Below are 19,898 nucleotides of genomic sequence, written 5' to 3'. Positions count from 1 at the left end.
AACATCAAAATTGTTGATTTTCGAAAATTAACTCAATCATAACTCATAAACTAAAAGCGATGGGGAAATATTTTTTATACATAAAACCTTAGTAATGGACCATAAAGACTAGATCCATAAAAAGATTGGACCCAATTATTACCATTTTTTATTTATAAGCTCTAAATCGATTAAACATCAAAATTGTTGATTTTCGAAAATTAACTCAATCATAACTCAAAAACTAAAAGCGATGGAGAAATACTTTTTATACATAAAACCTTAGTAATGGACCATAAAGACTAGATCTATAAAAAGATTGAACCCAATTATAACCGTTCTTTATTTAGTAGCTTTAAATCGATTAAACATCAAAATTGTTGATTTTCGAAAATTAACTCAATCATAACTCATAAAATAAAAGCGATGGGGAAATATTTTTTGTACATAAAACCTTAGTAGTGAACCATAAAGACTAGATCCATAACAAGATTGAATTCAATTATTACCATTATTTATTTATAAGCTCTAAACCGGTTAAACATCAAAATTGTCGATTTTCGAAAATTAACTCAATCATAACTCATAAAATAAAAGCGATGGAGAAATACTTTTTATACATAAAACCTTAGTAATGGACCATAAAGACTAGATCCATAAAAAGATTGAACCCAATTATTGCTATTGGTATTACAGGCACAATTAAAATGAAGCCTGAAAGTGTAGCAGTCTGTAGTTTCTGTTAATTTACTCTTTTTACGTGTAAGGAAGGTAATATCAGTAATTTACCAAAAATTTTTTACGTTACTTAAGCTTTGAATATTTAATTTTTAATACTTACTTTTTATTTAAAAAAAAATACAAAAATGTTAAGAATTTTTTAAGGCATAAATAAATATATTTTTGTGTAAAAAGAGGTAGAAAAAAATCGATACAGCAAATTAACAAAAAAGTTCTTATAATATATTTAACTATAATAGACTTAATTAATAAAGCATTTAAATTTTTTAATTATAGACATAATTAAAATCACGGATATAATCAATGTTATCAAATTAAAACCGTTGAGTATTGCAACTTATATTATTTAAAAAATGGAATATAATCTTAGTAATTTTATTTGTTCATTAACAAAATGAGTATTTTTACAAACATTCCTTGTCATTGCTACCTACAGGATTAATGGATCGATTCCATTTACAACGTGCTTACTTACAACAAGTAAAAACTTTTATTCTTTTTGGACCAATATTTTGTTGTTAGGTGTTGTTTATTTTAAGTTTCTTTTTTTTTGTGTTTTTCTTTTATTTCCGTAATACACAGATCAGAATCACATTATAACATTAATTCGTGTTAACATGTATTTACATGCAGTCTTTTAAATAAACAAAAAAGTTTAACTCGTAACATTTTTCGTGTACAATTGAAATGTAGTATAAAGTAATAAATTATATAATTCTTAATTAAATAAGTTTTCTTTGAACACAAAAAATATAATTTAGCAACATTATTTACTTTACCTGATTTTTTAATCTATACAAAATAATCCGGCAGATCATATAGACCCGTAATTTGTTATTCAATTAGCATTTTTTTAAGTACAGAGTTGAGATTATGTGCAAATGGATATGTTGATGTAACATGTAACGAAATATGAGTAAGTATACGTTATTATTAATGTGGTTTGCACAAAGCAAAGCCGCGTGATTCTATAAATTAGTGGTAATAGTAATCAACATTTCAAATCATTTTTAATAGATTCAAAAAGATAACTTAAAAAAAATATTTCAGACTCTAACTTTCGTCATATTTCTTATTTTCATTAAAATTACATTCTTTTCCTAATGAATATTAGTTATTATAATTTATATTAATTATAAAATGGGTACAACAAATCACCTATTATTTATTAGTTACTAATTATTTTCTTTTGAAGTCGTCGAACTGTTGCGTCCATTTCAATTCAGTCGTTCTTGGTGAAATCTTTTCACTATTTACGCTATTTCCCCCCGAAAAAAATTCATCATCAAACGGATCGTTTTCTCTAGCAAAGATATTTACAGACTCCGATTTCTTTAAACCATCATGAGAATTACTTGATAATCGTCCTTTAGACAATATTTTCTTTCTAATCCCATTTCCTTTCACGTTAGAAACAGAAAACGTTGAAACTCCCTGCTCATCCTGAACACCTTCTTCCTTAATACTCGAAATTCCAGAACTTTCATTAACACTTTCGACTCTTTCTGTTGGAGAAAAATCATCTTCAAACAACGATCTTTGCTTATTTCTCTGATAACCAGGTTTTTGAAAACACAACTTCACATTTTTCTCTTTTTCAACTTCATGTCTCGTTGATTTAATGATTGGTGAATCAGCTTCCGATGTTTCAAAATCATTCTCAAACGTAAATCTCTTCGATAAACCTACCGATTCGGGACTATCGGTTTCCGTCGGAACAAAATCGTTTTCAAAAAGCGATTGACATCTTTGCGTTGATTTTCGGGGGAACGTATTCACTTCTTCCGTTTTTGGACTTGTATCTTTTTTCTTTCGACCCAACGTCGATGTTTTCTTATTGCTCAAGTTAGGAATTTCACTTTGCTTTTTTAATTCTTGGGGGAAATCCCGTTCGAAGTGAGGTTTTTCATGATGATGTTTTGCACGTGATCTCAACGGCGGCCCGGAATCACCTTTATGACGATTATGAGAGATATCGGAAAATGGAGATTCTCTACTTTTCGAACGTCTACTTGGTTTATAACGACGATCACGTTCACCATCGCTACCACCTTTAAAGTAATAAAAAAATAATTTAATTAATCATTGTGGCTATGAGGTATTAGCCAACATAATAATAAAATTAACTTTTTGGCAGACTTTTTATTTTGCGTCTGTTATGTTTTGCTTCAAAAACAATTGTGTGCAAATATAAAAATAATAACAAATGAAATACAATTTTATGTTTTTAAATGGAGCTGCTGCCACAGCACGCTACATCCACTTCCCCTCCTATAAAGAAAGAACAGAAAGAGGGATAACATTTAGTCAAAAATTTGAATTAAAATTTAAAATGTACTTTTTTAGTTTTATTAATTATTAAATTGTTGACTTCAGGAGAAACGTTTTCGTTCAGAAAGAAAGCCGGTTTCAGCAAATCGAGGCTTACATTTATTTCTTTACTGTCTTTCAATACAACGAAAAATTTTGAAAATCTCTTCAACACTCTGAAGGGACCTTCGTACCTAGGAGACAACGTAGGTTTAATTCCAGTAAGTTTGACCTGAATAATTCTTTGTGAACAAAAGGTTTTTGGCTGGAATGTATGGTTGACTGAACTGGTTTAATGTCAGCAAAAGATGATTTTAAATGTGATAATAATGGTTCAGTTTCAATTGATGGTTCGGTAGGTAAGAAAAATTCTCCTGGTAATCTGAGTTGCTGACCATAAACTAATTCAGCGGATGAGCTGAATTCAGCTGAAGTAATGCCTGAAAAGAGTATCTGCAATAGAGGCTGCAGAGATATCTTTTAGAGGAAAAGCCTCTGGCCACCGTGTGAAACGCTCAATGACTGTGAGCAGATAAGTACATCCAAGAGATGGAACAAGTGGGCCAACCAAATCAATGTGAATGTGTTCAAATCGAACTTTTGGAACTTTGATTTTGAGAATTGGCGATTTTGTATGCCTTTGTATCTTAACTTTCTGGCATTGTAAACATGATTTTGTCCAAATACGAATTTGTTTCGACATATGAGGCCAAAAGAATTTTGTTTTTATTAAATGAATGGTTGCTCGAATGCCAGGGTGAGATAAACCATGAAATTTTTGTATAACTATTTCTCTAAATTGCTGCGGAATGTAGATTCGCGGAGATTCCGTTGATATTTCACACCATAATTTGATATCAGGTAGCGTTGTGGGTTGTAGCAATAACTGATAGGGTGTTGTAGTGTGAGTGCGAGAAAATTGTTTATGTAGGAGGTTCGACAATTCGATATCTGTGAGTTGAGCTTTGTAAAATGTAAGTGTGTCGGGGTACTGAGAATTTAGGGATTCAATATTTGTCCTGGATGCGGAGTTTGGAGAGTTACTTTAGGGGGAAGGCTCTGGAGGTGAATGTAGGAAAGACGAAGGTTATGAAGTTCTGTAAAGGGGGTAGAAGGAAGAGCGAAGATTGGAGGTGGGAAGGGAAGGAGATAGAGGAGGTGAGGGAGTACACATATTTGGGGTACAGATTTAAAGAGGACAACAAGGAAGGCGCGCATGTGAGGGCAATGGCCAAGAAGGCGAATAAGGTGATGGGGCAGGTCTGGGGGTGGCGAGAGAGATTATTTGGAAGGGATATAGGAAAAAGGAAGATGATATTCGAGTGCTTGATTAGAAGTGTTATGATGTACGGGGCGGAGCTTTGGGGGTGGAAAGAGCAAGGGCTGTTGGAAGGCGTACAGGCTAGGTATTGGAGATGGGTTTTGGGGTTGGCAAAAGAGACGCCGGAGTACATAGTCAGAGAAGAGGTGAAGGTTGATAAGTTAAGAGTGGAGGCGGGTAAAAGGGCGGTACATTTTGAGGAGAGGGTTGAAGGGAGGTCTCAATGTAAAATTTTGGGGGAGTGCTGGAAAGAGATTAAGGCAGGGAAAGGGGGTTACGGGCAACGAGGAAGGGAGGAATATTTCAGAAGGGTGGGGTACTCAGTGAAAGCGGTAGATGATAGAAGGAGGGAAGGGATTGAGATGTGGAAAGATCTGGAGAGCAGGGATAGAGATGTACAGAGGCAAGAAAGAAGGGGGCAGATAAGGGAGAGCAGGTACAACCCTAAGTACGAGGAAATAATAACGGAGGGATTGCCGAAGTACCTGTCGGTGGAGGGGGATGAGGAGGGGAAGAGGATGGTGGCAAGATTCAGATGCGGCAATGAGGAGAGAGCGAATAGGTATTGGATGAGAGATGATGAGAGGGGTTGTAGGCTATGTGGGGGGGAGTGGGAGTCGTTGGAGCACCTACTGAGGGAGTGTGACGAGCTAAGAGAGGAGGTGATCGGCTGGAAGCAGGTGCTGGGGGAGAGGGCAGAGGGAAGAGAATGGATGAGGGAGGTGGTGGCGACAAGGCAGCGTAGGGAGATGCGGGGAGGAGATGGGGAGGGGTGGGATAGGAAATAAAATGTATTGTATTGTAATGTGATATATGTAATCGTAGTATTGTTAAAATTTTATTGTTTGTGGAATAAATGCTGATTTTGTAGCAATAAACTTAATTATTATTATTTGTCCTGGACAAAGCGTCTGCAACAATATTGGAATTTCCCTTAATGTATCTCACATCGGATGTATATTGTGTTATGTAATTTAGGTACCTGGTTTGTCGTGGTATTTTTTCTGTTGATGAAAATATTGCCGTAGTTATAGGTTTGTGATCGGTGAAAACTGTAAAATTGTTTCCATGTAGGAAATGATTAAAAAAATTTATGGCAGAATATATTGCCAATAGCTCTCTGTCGAAAGTTGAATATTTAACTTGACTTGGAGAAAGTTTATGTGAATAAAATGCTAATGGTTGCGGTGTTTCATCAATAATTTGGCCCAGAACTGCTCCTATACCTGTATTAGAAGCGTCTGTGGTAAGTAACAGCGAAGCGTGAGGAGATGGATGAGCCAGAACGGTAGATTTTGTTAGAAGCTGTTGCGAAGGAAATTTCATGTTCATCTGACCAAGATGTTATTAATTTTTGTTTAATTGAATAAAGCGATGATGAAAGATTATGAAGGGGTGATAAAATATTAGAAATGTTCGGTAAAAATCTATGATAAAAATTAATCATGCCCAAAAATCTTTGTAGTTCCTTCAATGTTTTTGGTTTGGGAAATTTTGAAATAGCATCAATCCTAGACTTAGAAGGTTGAATACCATCGCTAGTGATATGATGGCTAAGAAAATCAATGGAAGTAACTCCAAAAACACATTTAGATGATTGGATGTTGATATTGAATGTACTTAACCGTTCAAATAACTTCTCGAGATGTAAATAATGTTTTTCTTCGTTATGACTTGCAATGAGAATGTCATCTAAATAAACGAATAAGAAGTTGAGACCCGAAAGAACTTCATTTATGAATCTCTGAAAGGTATGAGCAGCATTACGGAAGCCAAAGGGCATATGAGTAAACTCGAAAAGACCAAAAGGAGTAGTGATAGCTGTCTTGGGAATGTCTTCTTCTTCCACCGGAATTTGATGATATGCCCTTACTAAATCCACTTTTGAAAAAATTTTGCATCCATTCAAATGTAAGTTGAAATCCTGAATATGTGGAAGGGGATATCGGTCCGGAATAGTAACGTTATTTAATTGTCGATAATCTCCACATGGTCTCCAATCATTGGAATCCTTTTTGGGGACCATGTGTAGAGGCGATGCTGTTGAAGAAGAAGAGTTTCGACATATTCCCATGGCTACCATCTGATCAAATTCCCTTTTGGCTTTTGAGTGTTTATGTACAGGGTGTCCCAATTTCGATGTCCGCATAGGCTATCTCCGAAACTAAAAGAGATAGAAAAAAAGTAGCTTACATGTCATGATCCCGTTTTTCGAGAAAATGCTAACGCCGAAAACTCCGAACAGCTATCGTCTTTTGTTTTCACTCTATCGGCAAAAACTGAAAATTTTGCAAAAACGACAATCGCGAATATCTCACTTATTATCAAAGATGGAGTATTATAAATAAAACATTATAGGAGCAACTTTTTACGAAGAATTCAGTGGCGTAGGTAGAATTTTTTTCCCATCTTTTATTTTCGAGATTATAGACGTAACTTTATTTTTTTAAATGGAAACCATAGTTGGCTATGACTTAAAATAATTTGTTATTTTCTTCTGATAAGAAATATATATAGTTTGTGGGGTATATTTCTTATAGTTATTGAATAATTAACAAAAATTCATTTTGTTCCATCTAAATCTAATGTATGTATTTAAAAGTTAATGTTGCTATGGTGATAACCATACATACTATAGCTTTGTTCGTTGGGACTGCACTACTCTGCACGACATGGCACTCATACGACGTCATAGTGTAATGAAGTGTAAGTCAGTGCAATGTCATGTCAACTTAGTGCAGGTCAGAAAAGTGTATAAACCGTGGTCGCAACGAACAGATTTTTATAAAAAAAAGTGTATATTTGAAATGGACGAACAGGAGATTGTCAGCGAAATACTCGTGGAAAATGAAATCATTGCAGAATGTTTTTTTAGTAGCGATTCATCAATTATAAATTGATATATAATAATAATAATAAAAAAATCGATAAGCAGTAATTAAAAAAAAAAAATTTGAGAAAAAAAACTAAATGAGAAAAAACACATCATTAATATTTTTAAATGTACCATAAGTGTATTTAATGAAGCCAAAATCGACAGGGTAGTTTATAAATTATTCCAAAAAAGTAGGGGTAGTTTTGTACTGCCTCTACTGGGATTGAATATACTGTGTTCTCTAATACAACAAATATTAATTATTATAAGGTTTTATTTCTTAATATTTAATATTAATATTAATTATTACAAAACACGCTTTCAAATATTCCGCCATTTTAGTTACACTGCATTAAACTGCACTTATTGAACTTAATCGACAGCAGGTACAACAAAATCTGCACTAACTTGCACCGGCTGCACTAAATTGCACTGCACATGGCCCAACGAACAGTATGAGTGCAACTGCACTAAACTGCACTATCCCCAACGAACACACAACATCTGCACTAAACTGCTTAGTGCAAGTGAGTGCAAGTAGTGCAGTCCCAACGAACAAAGCTATTGATGGAATATAATGTATCAATTTGTTTGTTCTTTCTAAAACTATTGTATGTATTTAAAACTTAATGTTGTTATGGTGATAACCATACCATGAGGGAAAGCATTGTTTCCAATTATTGCCAAAGTTTGTAGCAAGGACAGCAGAATCTAACAGGACTGCTACATCCATTGTATTTTTGTAGTCGACTACGGGTTGGTTGCCCGCACTCTACGTCACACTATTTGCCACGCCTGATAACTGTCTATGTTTTTAGAGGTTATATGATAGACATTAATACGTCTAAAAACATAAAACTTCAAAACTAATATGAATACGTCTAGGATATAACCTCTAAAAACACACAGCAAACGCATAGACTATAACAACAGCTAGGCGTGGAAAATGGTGTGACGTAGTTTGCTGGTACGCTGTCACAATAATGGATGTAGCAGTCCTGTTAGATTCTACTGTCCTTGAGTTTGTAGTAGTATTTAAAAATTCACTAACAACTCTGGCATTATGTGCTGGTGCTTCGTCATATTGAAAATGTATCAATTGAGACATATTTAGTGGCAAATTGTCGTCCAAAGGCTCAATGTGCTGCCTTAATATATTGAGGTATTTCCCTGAGTTTAAGTTTTTATGGTAGACACTATATGCCAAAATTCTATTATCTAAAAGGGCACACCATACATTGAACCCCAATCTTCTTTGAACACTCAGAGACTTCATCGGTCCAGATTACATTTTGAACAAACAGCAGATTATTTAATTTTTTTAAATATCATCTACAAAATTCTAATCTTCGATTGACATCTCCGGCACGTAGATAATGAGTTAGCCCCGCTTTGTATGGTTTATACTTATTTTTCTTTCATATTCGGGAGCAGCGTCTTTTGGGTCAGACGTCTTGTTGCAATTTCTCTTGCAGGTCATTTTGGTATGTTTTTGTAGTGGTTTGGGGAAGGACCAAATATCTATTAAATTTTCTGCTGACCGGCTGAAGGTTCGTACGTGCGGTTGTCTTCTTTCTGGATATCTTATGAAATAAAATTCCGCGGCTAACGTCGCATTGTTATCTGATAACATATAGCATTCTATCATGTTACATTTTTCATAATTTTCGAAATTCATTGTAAAGTTTTATTCAGTTTTGTTATACTTTGACACTTAACACGCTGGTGCATAATGCCAGCACATAATGCCAGAGTTGATATCGAATTTTTAAATACAAACTTTGGCAAATATTTGATACATTATGTTCCATCATAGTATGTATGGTTATCACCATAGCAACATTAACTTTTAAATACATACATTAGTTTTAGACAGAACAAAATGAATCTTTGTTAATTATTCAATAACCATAAGAAATATACCCTACAAACTATATATATTTGTTATCAGAAGAAAATAACAAATTATTTTAAGTCAAAGCCAACTATGGTTTCCATTTAAAAAAATAAAGTTACGTCTAAAATCTCGAAAATAAAAGATGGGAAAAAAATTCTACCTACGCCACTGAATTCTTCATAAAAAGTTGCCCATATAATGTTGTATTTATAATACTCCATCTTTGATAATAAGTGAGATATTTGCGAATGTCGTTTTCGCAAAATTTTCAGTTTTTGCCGATAGGGCGAAAACAAAAGACGATAGCTGTTCGAAGTTTTCGGCATTAACATTTTCTCAAAAAACGAGATCATGACATGTAAGCTACTTTTTTTCTATCTCTTTTAGTTTCGGAGATAGCCTATGCGGACATCGAAATTGGGACACCCTGTACATCTAAACGTCGAGGACGACAAAACGGTAAATGAGAATTAGTTATAATTTTGTGTGTTGTTTGATGTTTGACTGGTGAAGAAAAATCCGGTGTAGAGGTTAGTGTTGGGAATGATTTTAAAAGGGTTGTATATATGGATTGGAAAGAAAAAAGTTTTGGTGTTGGTTCATTTGTTTTGATACTGGTACCAATTGAGTATAATTCTGTTTTTGAATCAATTAATCGTTTGTTTTTAACATCAACCAAGATACCGAATGTATGAAGAAAGTCTGCGCCAATGATTGGTTAATTAACGTTCGCAATGGTGAAGATGAATGGAAAATTTCGTCTTAAATTCAGCGAAACCGTGAGTAATTTTTCTCCGTAAGTGTTAATTTTAGTACCATTGGCTGCAGAAAGGCTTGATTCGGTGTCTTGGTTGTGTTTGGGAAAAAGTTTAAATGGCAAAACCGAAATATCGGCGCCAGTATCAATTAAAAAATTTAGATTATTTTGATTATCAAATATAAAAAGTCTTGTATTAAATGAATTTGCCAAAATTTGAGGCTGACTATCAGTCTTAATTTTGAATTTTCACAGCACGCTACAATCATAATACTATACTATTATACTAACCAGTATTTAAATGATAACCTCCCCCTTGACTTCTTCCTTTAAATTCTCCTCCCTTCCTATCCATTTCTGATGCACTACTAGGTCTTTTCCACGTAGTTTTCCGACTAGGTGCTAAATAATGTGATGTAGGATGAGCAGGTTCTTCTGGTTCATTGGAATATTCATCTTCCCATGGTGATTCTTGCGAATCTCGACTATAATATCGATCGTCATGTTTTCTATCTCTCCATTTTTGAGATGAAGTTGGTCCTTCCCATCGAGGACCATACCTAGATTTTTCTTCGCTTTGTTCCCAATCGGGACAACACCACCTATCACCACCACCTCTTTCGGTTTCGCGACGTCTTCTATGTTTTCGATCTTCCGGCCAATCTTCAGGGCACCAACCGTGAATCGTTTCTTCTCTGGGATGTCTATCAGCATCTCTTGACGCACTATGACGTTCTTGCCAATGAAATCGATGCTCTTCTTCGTATTCGTAATCGTCCTCTTCGTCCCAACTATCATTATGGCGTTTATCTCTGTGTCTATCAAACGAGTGTTGACGGCCGTGTTTTGAAGACCACACTTGTCTTGGTTCTCTGTATTCTCTCAAATCTTGTCGCCGTCTGCTTGGTTCTTCTTCCCAAGGACTAACATCCCGCGAACTGGAAGAATGTCCCCCTGTTCCTTGCATGGTATGTGGAGGAGCTCCCCAATTTGGTTGTTGTCGTCTTCTTCTTGGACGATCGTAACATTCATAACATTCATCTTCATAACTATCAGTTGATCGCCGATTTGATGGATAGTATTGCGCTTCTGGTTCAGCTGATGTATCCCACCACCCATCTTGAGCTCCTCTAGGTGGTCGACGACGATGCCAATGTTCACCTCCACTTTCGGAATCAACGCGGGGTCTCCAATCGGGTGGGGAACCATTTCCAAACTCTTTTGAGTCACTTGACCATGGTGACACACCTTCTTCACTTTGAATATGTTGTTTTGATGGATCTGGGATGTTAGGTTGATCAAAAATTGCCCAACTTTCACCTTCCAAAAAGTATTAAAAAAAATAGGTAAAAGTTAAAATTTTATATTACCTGTCGCATCCGCACTTTTCTTCACTTCAGAATTACTTCCGGTGTTGTCAATTTCGGGCGAACTTCCGCTTACGACGTCCGATAAAGATCCAGAAGTAATCCGAGCGTCGTTTTTAATTACTTCTTCTACAACTTCCGGAAGAGGACTTTTAGGTAATTTTTCAGGTGATTTTACGGGTGTGGTGACGACAATTTTCGATTCAATCGGACTCGGGTATTCGATCACTTTAGATTTTTCTTTCTCCTCGAATTTTTCAGTATTCATTATGTTTACTTCGTTTTCAGTATCAACCAAATTTTTCGAATTTTGTTCGTTCAAGTCATTTTCTTCCATAACACGATTAACCCCGTTTAATTCGTCGATTTTATCTTTATTTTCATCCTCTTCGTTTTCTTCTATCGACGTGTTTTTAATCTCAATGTCAACGATTTCTCTTAAAGCTGCGTAACGATCGACGACTGCTTCGGTTTGTTTTGATGGTACGGTGGTGTTGGTGATTTTGATTTCTTCTGTGGGTGTAATTTCGTTGATTTCTTTTATTTGTGTTGTTTGTTCTGTGGGGGTGGTTACTTCAATCGAAAGTTTTTCTGCAATTTCTTCCGGTTCGGTATCGATTTTAGTTTGTTTGATTTCCTCTTGAAGTAATTCTCTAAAAACTGCATAACGATCGTACGTTTCTGATGTTTTTACATTAAAATCGTTAAAATTCGCAAAATCTGCTTGAAAATTTGTCGCCTCCTGTTTTGATTCGGGTTCAACATTCGACTTTTTCTTTAGGAATTCTTGTAAGTAGGTAGTGTATTGAGCTAAGGTCATATTACTTAATTGAGTAGCGGGTAACTCGAGTTGTTTTGCTAACTCGTTGAGCCCGCACGATGTTAATTGATTTAATGTTATATCGACACCGAGTAAAACATTTTTTTCGCCGGATAATGTTGTGGTTAAGTTCGGTTTTGATTCTAAGTACGATGAAACGGTAACTTGAGTTAAATTTTGTTTCTTTGCTTTTTGCGGCGGAGGAAGTAAAACTTGGGGTAAAGAAATTGGTGTTAAATAATCATCGTTATCATCCGAAGATACAAAACCTTTTTTCAACGGTCTATCTGGCGGATTAGTAAAATCACTTTCAAATTTAGATTTTCGTTGTGGTACAGGCAACGGTGGACTTTTATCTTTAGAATAATCTATGCTGTTACTCAAACTATTTGGTGCTGTTTCAAAATTTTCCATATAATCATAATGTGAGTCTTCGTTATATGGTGGCCGAGGAGGAGGTTTAACGCAAAATTCTGGAGCTTTTTTCGGAGGTAGCGGAGGAGGTTTAATTTGCGTCAGATTTGCTACAGGTCTTGGAGGTGGTTCTGGGGCGCACTCGGATTCTGAAGAGAGATCCAACGAAGGATTCTCGTGCAAATGCGTTAACTTATCGAAGTTAACGTCAAAGGTGTTCTGTTTACTTTTAAAATTGACGCTTTTCGTTTTCTGAAATTTAAACTGTTCGGGCGTCTCCTTAAACAGTTCCGTATCGAACGGGTCCTGTTTGGCAAAGTCCGCTTCGGCAAACGGGTCACTTTTCACGAAGGGGTCGTCTCCGAACGGATCTGCAGTGAACAAATTAGAACTGTTACTATCGTTGCTTGCCACATGATCGAAGTTTGCTGGAAAAACGATCGAAGCGTCCTTAGTTTGGCCTTCCTGCACTAAATCCTTTAACACTTTCTTCGGCGGATTTTTTAATTCTTGGAAGAAATGCTTTTTGTCGACGTACGGCCTTAGTTTACCTGTACCTGTAAGCCACACAAAAACACAACCCAAAACTTAGATCATAGACGGGTAGGTTACTTAATTTATTAATACAGATTAGCAACATATACATTTTTGCTTTTATTACCCAAATTTGAAATTGCTAGTTTGTATTAAAAAATCATAACCCATCTGTCTATAACTTTTAGACAAACGACTCGAGTTCGCTCCATGTATCCAAAAAATCACCATCTAAACACAATAAAAAACTGGGAAAATGGGATAGAAAACTTCTACAAAATTTGGATTTGGTTAAGGCTAAAAAAAATACAAAAAGAAAATAATGGAATAAATAATAAAAACATTTCTGTACAATATAATATAAAATTTCATTGTTATACAATTTTTAATAGCGTTTTTCATTGACGAATCAAATTCCAAAATCAACTTGCGCAGTGTTAAACTTATTTATGGAATAATTTTATTTTGTAAAGCGAAATATAATTTTAATGTAAAATCATTTCTGACGGATATGCTGCGAATTTGACAAGTATGTATGAGAAGACATAGAGCTTAAACTTTTTGCAAAGACCTTGAAGTAAATAAAGTCAAAGAGCTTGTGATCTAAATTGTGTATATCCTTGGAGCGGGCGAGTGTCATAAATTTTATGACATCAGGTCCGTATTGTCCGTTATGCAGAGAAAAAGTTTTGCTTGGAAAAAGGTGACGTGGTAATGCTAGTGCAATACTAGAACTAACACTAGACCGAGAACTAGAAAGATTCGGATGTAGCCGCACGTCTCTCAAGACGGCTAAACCCGAATGATTCTAGTTCTAGGTCTTTTGTCAGTTCTAATGATAGTGCTAGTCTAAAACTAGAACTAGCACTAGACCTAGAAAACTTCGGGTTTAGATGGGTTCTAAAGACGCACGACTAATATAATTAAATACGGCCTTATATCAGCAATTAATGTGTAAATTTTTTGTATTTTATAACATTTTTTGTTAATATATTTTTTTACACTCAAAAAAGTCAGAAACTACGATTAGCAAAATCCAAACTGCATGAGGAAGTCTGGAATCAACTTAATCATACACTACGGAGCAAGAAATTACTTGGAATTACCCCAATTATACTTGAAATTGTAAAAAAATATTAATAATTACATTGGGTGTACTTGGTACTTTATGAATATGTTTGGAATTACACAGGATAGATATCATACTGCAAGAACAAGTCTGAAATTGCACTAACAAAATTATTGATTGCAAGAAAAAACTCGTAATTACAGTGGTAAGATGCCAAACAATCCAAAAAAAAGTCAGAAACGATTAGCAAATTCCAAACTGAATGAGGAAGTCTGGAATCAACTTGGTCATACACTACGATGCAAGAAATAATTTGGAATTGCCCCAATTAAACTTGAAAATGGTAGGAAATATTAGGAATTATATTGGGTGAACCTCAACTGCAGGGTAAATGTGGAAGTGCTATGCTAGGACTTGTTATTTTACGAATATGTTTGGAATTACTCTGGATAGATATCATTTTGCAACAACAAGTTTGGAATTACACTGACAAAATTATGGTTTGCAAAAAAAAAAAAAACGTTTAATTACACTGGTAAGACGCCAAATTTCCAGAAAAAGTCAGAATCTACAATTAGCAAAACCCAAACTGGATGAGGAAGTCTGGAATCAACGTGGTCATGGACCACGATGCAAGAAATAGTTTGGAATTACCCCAATTAGACTTGAAAATGCAAGAAAATATTAGTAATTACATTGTATGAACCTCAAATTGCAAGGTAAATGTGGAAGTGTAATAGCAGGACTTGGTACTTTACGAATATATTTGGAATCACACTGGATAGATATCATTTAGCAAGAACAAGTCTGGAATTGCACTGATAAAACTATGGATTGCAAAAAAAACGTTTAATTACACTGGTAAGACCCCAAATTTCCAGAAAAAGTCAGAAACTACGATTAGCAAAATCCAAACTGGATGAGGAAGTGTGGAATCAACGTGGTCATGGACCACGATGCAAGAAATAGTTTGGAATTACCCCAATTAGACTTGAAAATGCAAGAAAATATTAGTAATTACATTGTATGAACCTCAAATTGCAAGGTAAATGTGGAAGTGTAATAGCAGGACTTGGTACTTTACGAATATATTTGGAATCACACTGGATAGATATCATTTAGCAAGAACAAGTCTGGAATTGCACTGATAAAACTATGGATTGCAAAAAAAACGTTTAATTACACTGGTAAGACCCCAAATTTCCAGAAAAAGTCAGAAACTACGATTAGCAAAATCCAAACTGGATGAGGAAGTCTGGAATCAACGTGGTCATGGACCACGATGCAAGAAATAGTTTGGAATTACCCCAATTAGACTTGAAAATGCAAGAAAATATTAGTAATTACATTGTATGAACCTCAAATTGCAAGGTAAATGTGGAAGTGTAATAGCAGGACTTGGTACTTTACGAATATATTTGGAATCACACTGGATAGATATCATTTAGCAAGAACAAGTCTGGAATTGCACTGATAAAACTATGGATTGCAAAAAAAACGTTTAATTACACCGGTAAGACGCCAAATTTCCAGAAAAAGTCAGAATCTACAATTGGTAAAACCCAAACTGGATGAGGAAGTCTGGAATCAACTTGGTCATGGACTATGATGCAAGAAATAATTTGGAATTACCCCAATTAGACTTAAAAATGCAAGAAAACATTAGTAATTACATTGTATGAACCTCAAATTACAAGGTAAATATCGAAATGAAATGGCAGGGCTTGGTACATTATGAATATGTTTGGAATTACACTGGATAGATATCATTTTGCAAGAACAAGTCTGGAATTGCACTGATAAAACTATGGATTGCAAAAAAAAACGTTTAATTACACTGGTAAGACCCCAAATTTCCAGAAAAAGTCAGAAACTACGATTAGCAAAATCCAAACTGGATGAGGAAGTCTGGAATCAACTTGGTCATGGACTATGATGCAAGAAATAATTTGGAATTACCCCAATTAGACTTAAAAATGCAAGAAAATATTAGTAATTACATTGTATGAACCTCAAATTGCAAGGTAAATGTGGAAGTGTAATAGCAGGACTTGGTACTTTATGAATATATTTGGAATCACACTGGATAGATATCATTTTGCAAGAACAAGTCTGGAATTGCACTGATAAAACTATGGATTGCAAAAAAAACGTTTAATTACACTGGTAAGACGCCAAATTTCCAGAAAAAGTCAGAATCTACAATTGGTAAAACCCAAACTGGATGAGGAAGTCTGGAATCAACTTGGTCATGGACTACGATGCAAGAAATAGTTTGGAATTACCCCAATTAGACTTGAAAATGCAAGAAAATATTAGTAATTACATTGTATGAACCTCAAATTGCAAGGTAAATGTGGAAGTGTAATAGCAGGACTTGGTACTTTATGAATATATTTGGAATTACACTGGATAGATATCATTTTGCAAGAACAAGTCTGAAATTGCACTAACAAAATTATTGATTGCAAGAAAAAACTTGTAATTACACTGGTAAGATGCCAAACTATCCAAAAAAGTCAGAAACTACGATTGAGTTTGGATTCAACTTGATCATACATTACGGTGCAGGAAATAGTTTGGAATTACGTCAATTAAACTTTGATTTGGCAAAACGTCTCTCAAGACGGCTAAACCCAAATGATTCTAGTTCTAGATCTTGTGTTAGTTCTAGTGATAGTACTAGTGTAAAACTATCAAAAACATAGTTACATGAATACTTTAGCGTTAAATCCTTTCAAATGCATATTATAAGGAGATATATTATAAAAATGAAAATTGTCATAAATTTTATGACAGCGTGAAAAGTTTTAAACGATGTGAGGTGGAACAGTATGGTGGATTGTGTACAAATACATGTAAGTCATTGGGAAAAACTGTCAAAAACATGGGAAGAAAATAAAAAAGAAAATTAATCATACAATATATACCACAAGATACCAAATAATATACTAATATACCAAAAAATATATAATATTGATCCCAAATGATCTGCAGAAGATTACTAAAATATCTTAAAGCCAATATCCCAGGCACTTGACAAATTGCAAAAAAGGATCCCTCTTTATATGATGCTGTAGAAGAAATTAGGAAGTTCATTTGAAGAAAATTCTTCATTTTTTTGCTTCTATGAAATTTAAATCAGGCGAACACTGATGTATATTATATAGACATGCAGTTAATGCAATCAAAAACGCTATAGAACCAAAATAACTTTATATTAAGTTGTAAGAAATTTGAAAACACATCAATGAAATAAACAAAAAAAAAGTTGTATACCTAATGGATCTAAATCAGTGAAGACATCAAATTGAGATAAAATATCCTGTTTTTTCTTTTCATGTTGATCTTGATTGGCAGATTTGGCAGGTTCAGGTGCTAAAGGTGGTTCCTCAAAAAGACTATTCCCAGCTGGAGGTGTAAACCAATCACCACTGCTTGGTTCATCATTCAAACTAAAATCGTGAGATAGATTGGGTTCTTTAACTGAACTCTCCGCAAGTGTATCCAAACTTCCAGCAGTATGCGGCGTTTTTGGACTAAATAAGCTGCTAGAATCGGAAGACCTATTCGCACGATCTTTACCAGAAGAAGGCGGTGGTGGTAACATAGGCTAAAACCATTAAAATAAATACTATTCATATTTTTTCAAATGGTAATCTTACAGGAAACGGTGTGAAACTATCCCCAAATGGGTCATCTTTTGATCCAAATGGATCAGATGGGGTTATTCTCTCCATTTGATGGAGTCCTTGTTGTAAACTGTTTAACTCTAATTCCAAATCGACTAAATCAGCAACCGCGGGGGTAGTTCTTTCGGTGTTAGTTGTTGATTTAGTGTCTGAAGTGGTAGTTTTAATTGTTGTGTCGCTCGTCGTTGTTTTTGAACTAATGGGGGATTCAGAAAATAAAGAGGAAGAACCAAGACGATTCTTATCCAGGTGTTGCTTAGCCAATTCAATCTCCTTCTTTTTCAACGCGAAAACAACTTGAAACAAATCACGCATAGCTATAACCACTTGACTGGCCGCTTTATCAGTTTTTATCCCAAAAAAACGAAGTCCTGTTTCTGGAGAACCGAATATATAACCAAATGCCCTTGAATCAGTCATATCTTGAGCAATAAAGGAGATTTTATGAACTGGGTGGTGATAAAGAGAGTCCTATAATGAAATGATCGAAAGGAATAAATGAAAAAAAACACAAATCTAATGAATGAAATGGTTGAGTTTACCCCAGTTTTTTCATCACGTAATCTCAATCCATCAATAGCAATATTAATTGTTATTCTTTGTTTGTGTTCACCTGCTGCTCTTATCGCTGTTTTTAAATCTGATAAAGCTTCTTGACACATTCGATCCCCTCTTGCTTCGGAAACTTCTAAAATTCCAATCAGTTTTGCCTTGAAACTTACCCCTTCTCCCAAGAAGCGTGTTGTTTCATTTTTATCTAAAAAATTTAATTATTTTTTTTTTCAAAATTCAAATTAAAATAAAAAAATTAAATAAAAATTAAACAAAAATTACTTAAAAAAAAAAGGAATATAAAACCATAAACAATATTGTGTAACAATTTATAATGTAATTAAGATTATATACATTGTGATATCTTGACAATCAAAAAAAATTATATTTATTCACAGTAACCTTTGTATTGTTGCAAAACCCATGCAAAAAAAAAACGCAATAAAAACAAAAATATAATAATGTTTTTAATTATCCTCATGCCCAAGTTACTTACATTTTAATGGGCTGCTCTTTTTGCGCAACGTTTGCATCTTACCAAGACCTTTTCCTGTAGATCTCACTAGAAAATCACGAAACAACACTTACAAGCTAAAACTACAACCGAATCTGCCATCTGCTGTTAAAACAAACATCACAACTTATCACATAATTAAATCACATATAGCCAGCACTTGTGAAATTATTAACCCCAGAAAACACAACACCCCCAAGAATTAAGTCACATAACCCTAGGTGCTTTGGTATAATTGTAATACATGTTTAAGGAGAAAAAATGCTATACTCAAGTGGTTTGTATATTGATCAATGTATCCATTGATCAACCCTTAGTGTATAGGGTGTAGCAGGACTTGTAGCAAAGAGTAGATGTATTTGCACATGCTCAGCAACTCAGGGGTAGTTATTGATTATCAAAGTTTTTGAATGTTTTCAAATATTTGAATTTATTTTTGGTGGATTGTGCTATATACACTAAATACAAAGTGGAAAAGATTTTATGTTTATTTATTTAGCTTCAAACGATATTTTAAAATAAAATATTTAAGGAATAACAAATTATATTTACCATTATCTTTGGAGGCAGACATAATAAATCTTGTCTTATTATCATTATTTCATTCTTCTTAGTCCCCTTTTTTTGGTGTTATTGTTCTCGAGAGGACATTCTACAACACCCGTTTTGTGGTATTTTTATTTTATGCCACTTTTTACAGTTATTGTTCTCTGGATGACACATTTGATTTTTGTATTTTATTGTTGTAAAACTACCGTTTGCTCGGTTGAATAGATTTTAGAAGGTTACTCATCAATGATTACACGTCGGGATTACCGGTGACCATTTAATTATTTGTTCCTTTTTGAAAATTATTGTTAAAAACAAGGTTAGAATCACAAAATAATAAATTTAGTGCCATCTACAGGTGGATGTATTAAGCACTTTGAAGTTTCCTAAGCAACATTCGATTAATCAATTTCAACATCATAAAATTTTCTTTATTTATTAAAGTTTTATTTAAATAGTGTATTTATAATAAATTTTTAACTTAAAATTTTAATAAATAAGTTTATT

The 19,898-nt window shown here is 34.3% G+C and overlaps 1 protein-coding gene across 4 annotated transcripts; it reads right to left on the bottom strand.

The window, feature by feature from the left end:
- Positions 1 to 920: 920 nt before the first annotated feature.
- Positions 921 to 19,751, bottom strand: LOC111416330 (DAB adaptor protein). Of its 4 annotated transcripts, none has more exons than XM_023048310.2 (8): positions 19,395 to 19,751; positions 18,825 to 18,890; positions 18,319 to 18,533; positions 17,750 to 18,247; positions 17,364 to 17,697; positions 11,251 to 13,038; positions 10,172 to 11,200; positions 921 to 2,771 (listed from the first exon to the last, which is right to left on the bottom strand). In XM_023048310.2, the coding sequence occupies exons 1-8, from the start codon at positions 19,414 to 19,416 to the stop codon at positions 1,900 to 1,902; spliced, it is 4,824 nt and encodes a 1,607-aa protein (XP_022904078.2). In that variant the 5' UTR covers positions 19,417 to 19,751; the 3' UTR covers positions 921 to 1,899. The 4 variants fall into 4 exon arrangements, with proteins under 4 accessions (XP_022904078.2, XP_022904079.2, XP_022904082.2 ...); XM_023048311.2 differs by having other exon boundaries at positions 10,172 to 11,161; XM_023048314.2 differs by having other exon boundaries at positions 11,251 to 12,852; positions 19,395 to 19,750.
- Positions 19,752 to 19,898: the final 147 nt, after the last annotated feature.

The sequence above is a fragment of the Onthophagus taurus genome, chromosome 7 (assembly GCF_036711975.1).
Source record: "Onthophagus taurus isolate NC chromosome 7, IU_Otau_3.0, whole genome shotgun sequence".
NCBI classification, from domain to species: Eukaryota; Metazoa; Arthropoda; class Insecta; order Coleoptera; family Scarabaeidae; genus Onthophagus; species Onthophagus taurus.
The sequence above is the reverse complement of the archived record's forward strand: the minus strand, read 5'-3'. Positions and strand labels throughout refer to the sequence as shown.

What these genes read in the sequence shown, in the direction of transcription:
- LOC111416330 (XM_023048310.2), bottom strand. Translation starts at nt 19,416, where the DNA reads ATGTCTGCCTCCAAAGATAATG. An exon ending in GTCTGCCTCCAAAGATAATG is followed by an intron (nt 18,891 to 19,394) that starts GTAAATATAATT and finishes GTGATTTTCTAG; the next exon opens with TGAGATCTACAGGAAAAGGT. An exon ending in AAAGAGCAGCCCATTAAAAT is followed by an intron (nt 18,534 to 18,824) that starts GTAAGTAACTTG and finishes TAAATTTTTTAG; the next exon opens with ATAAAAATGAAACAACACGC.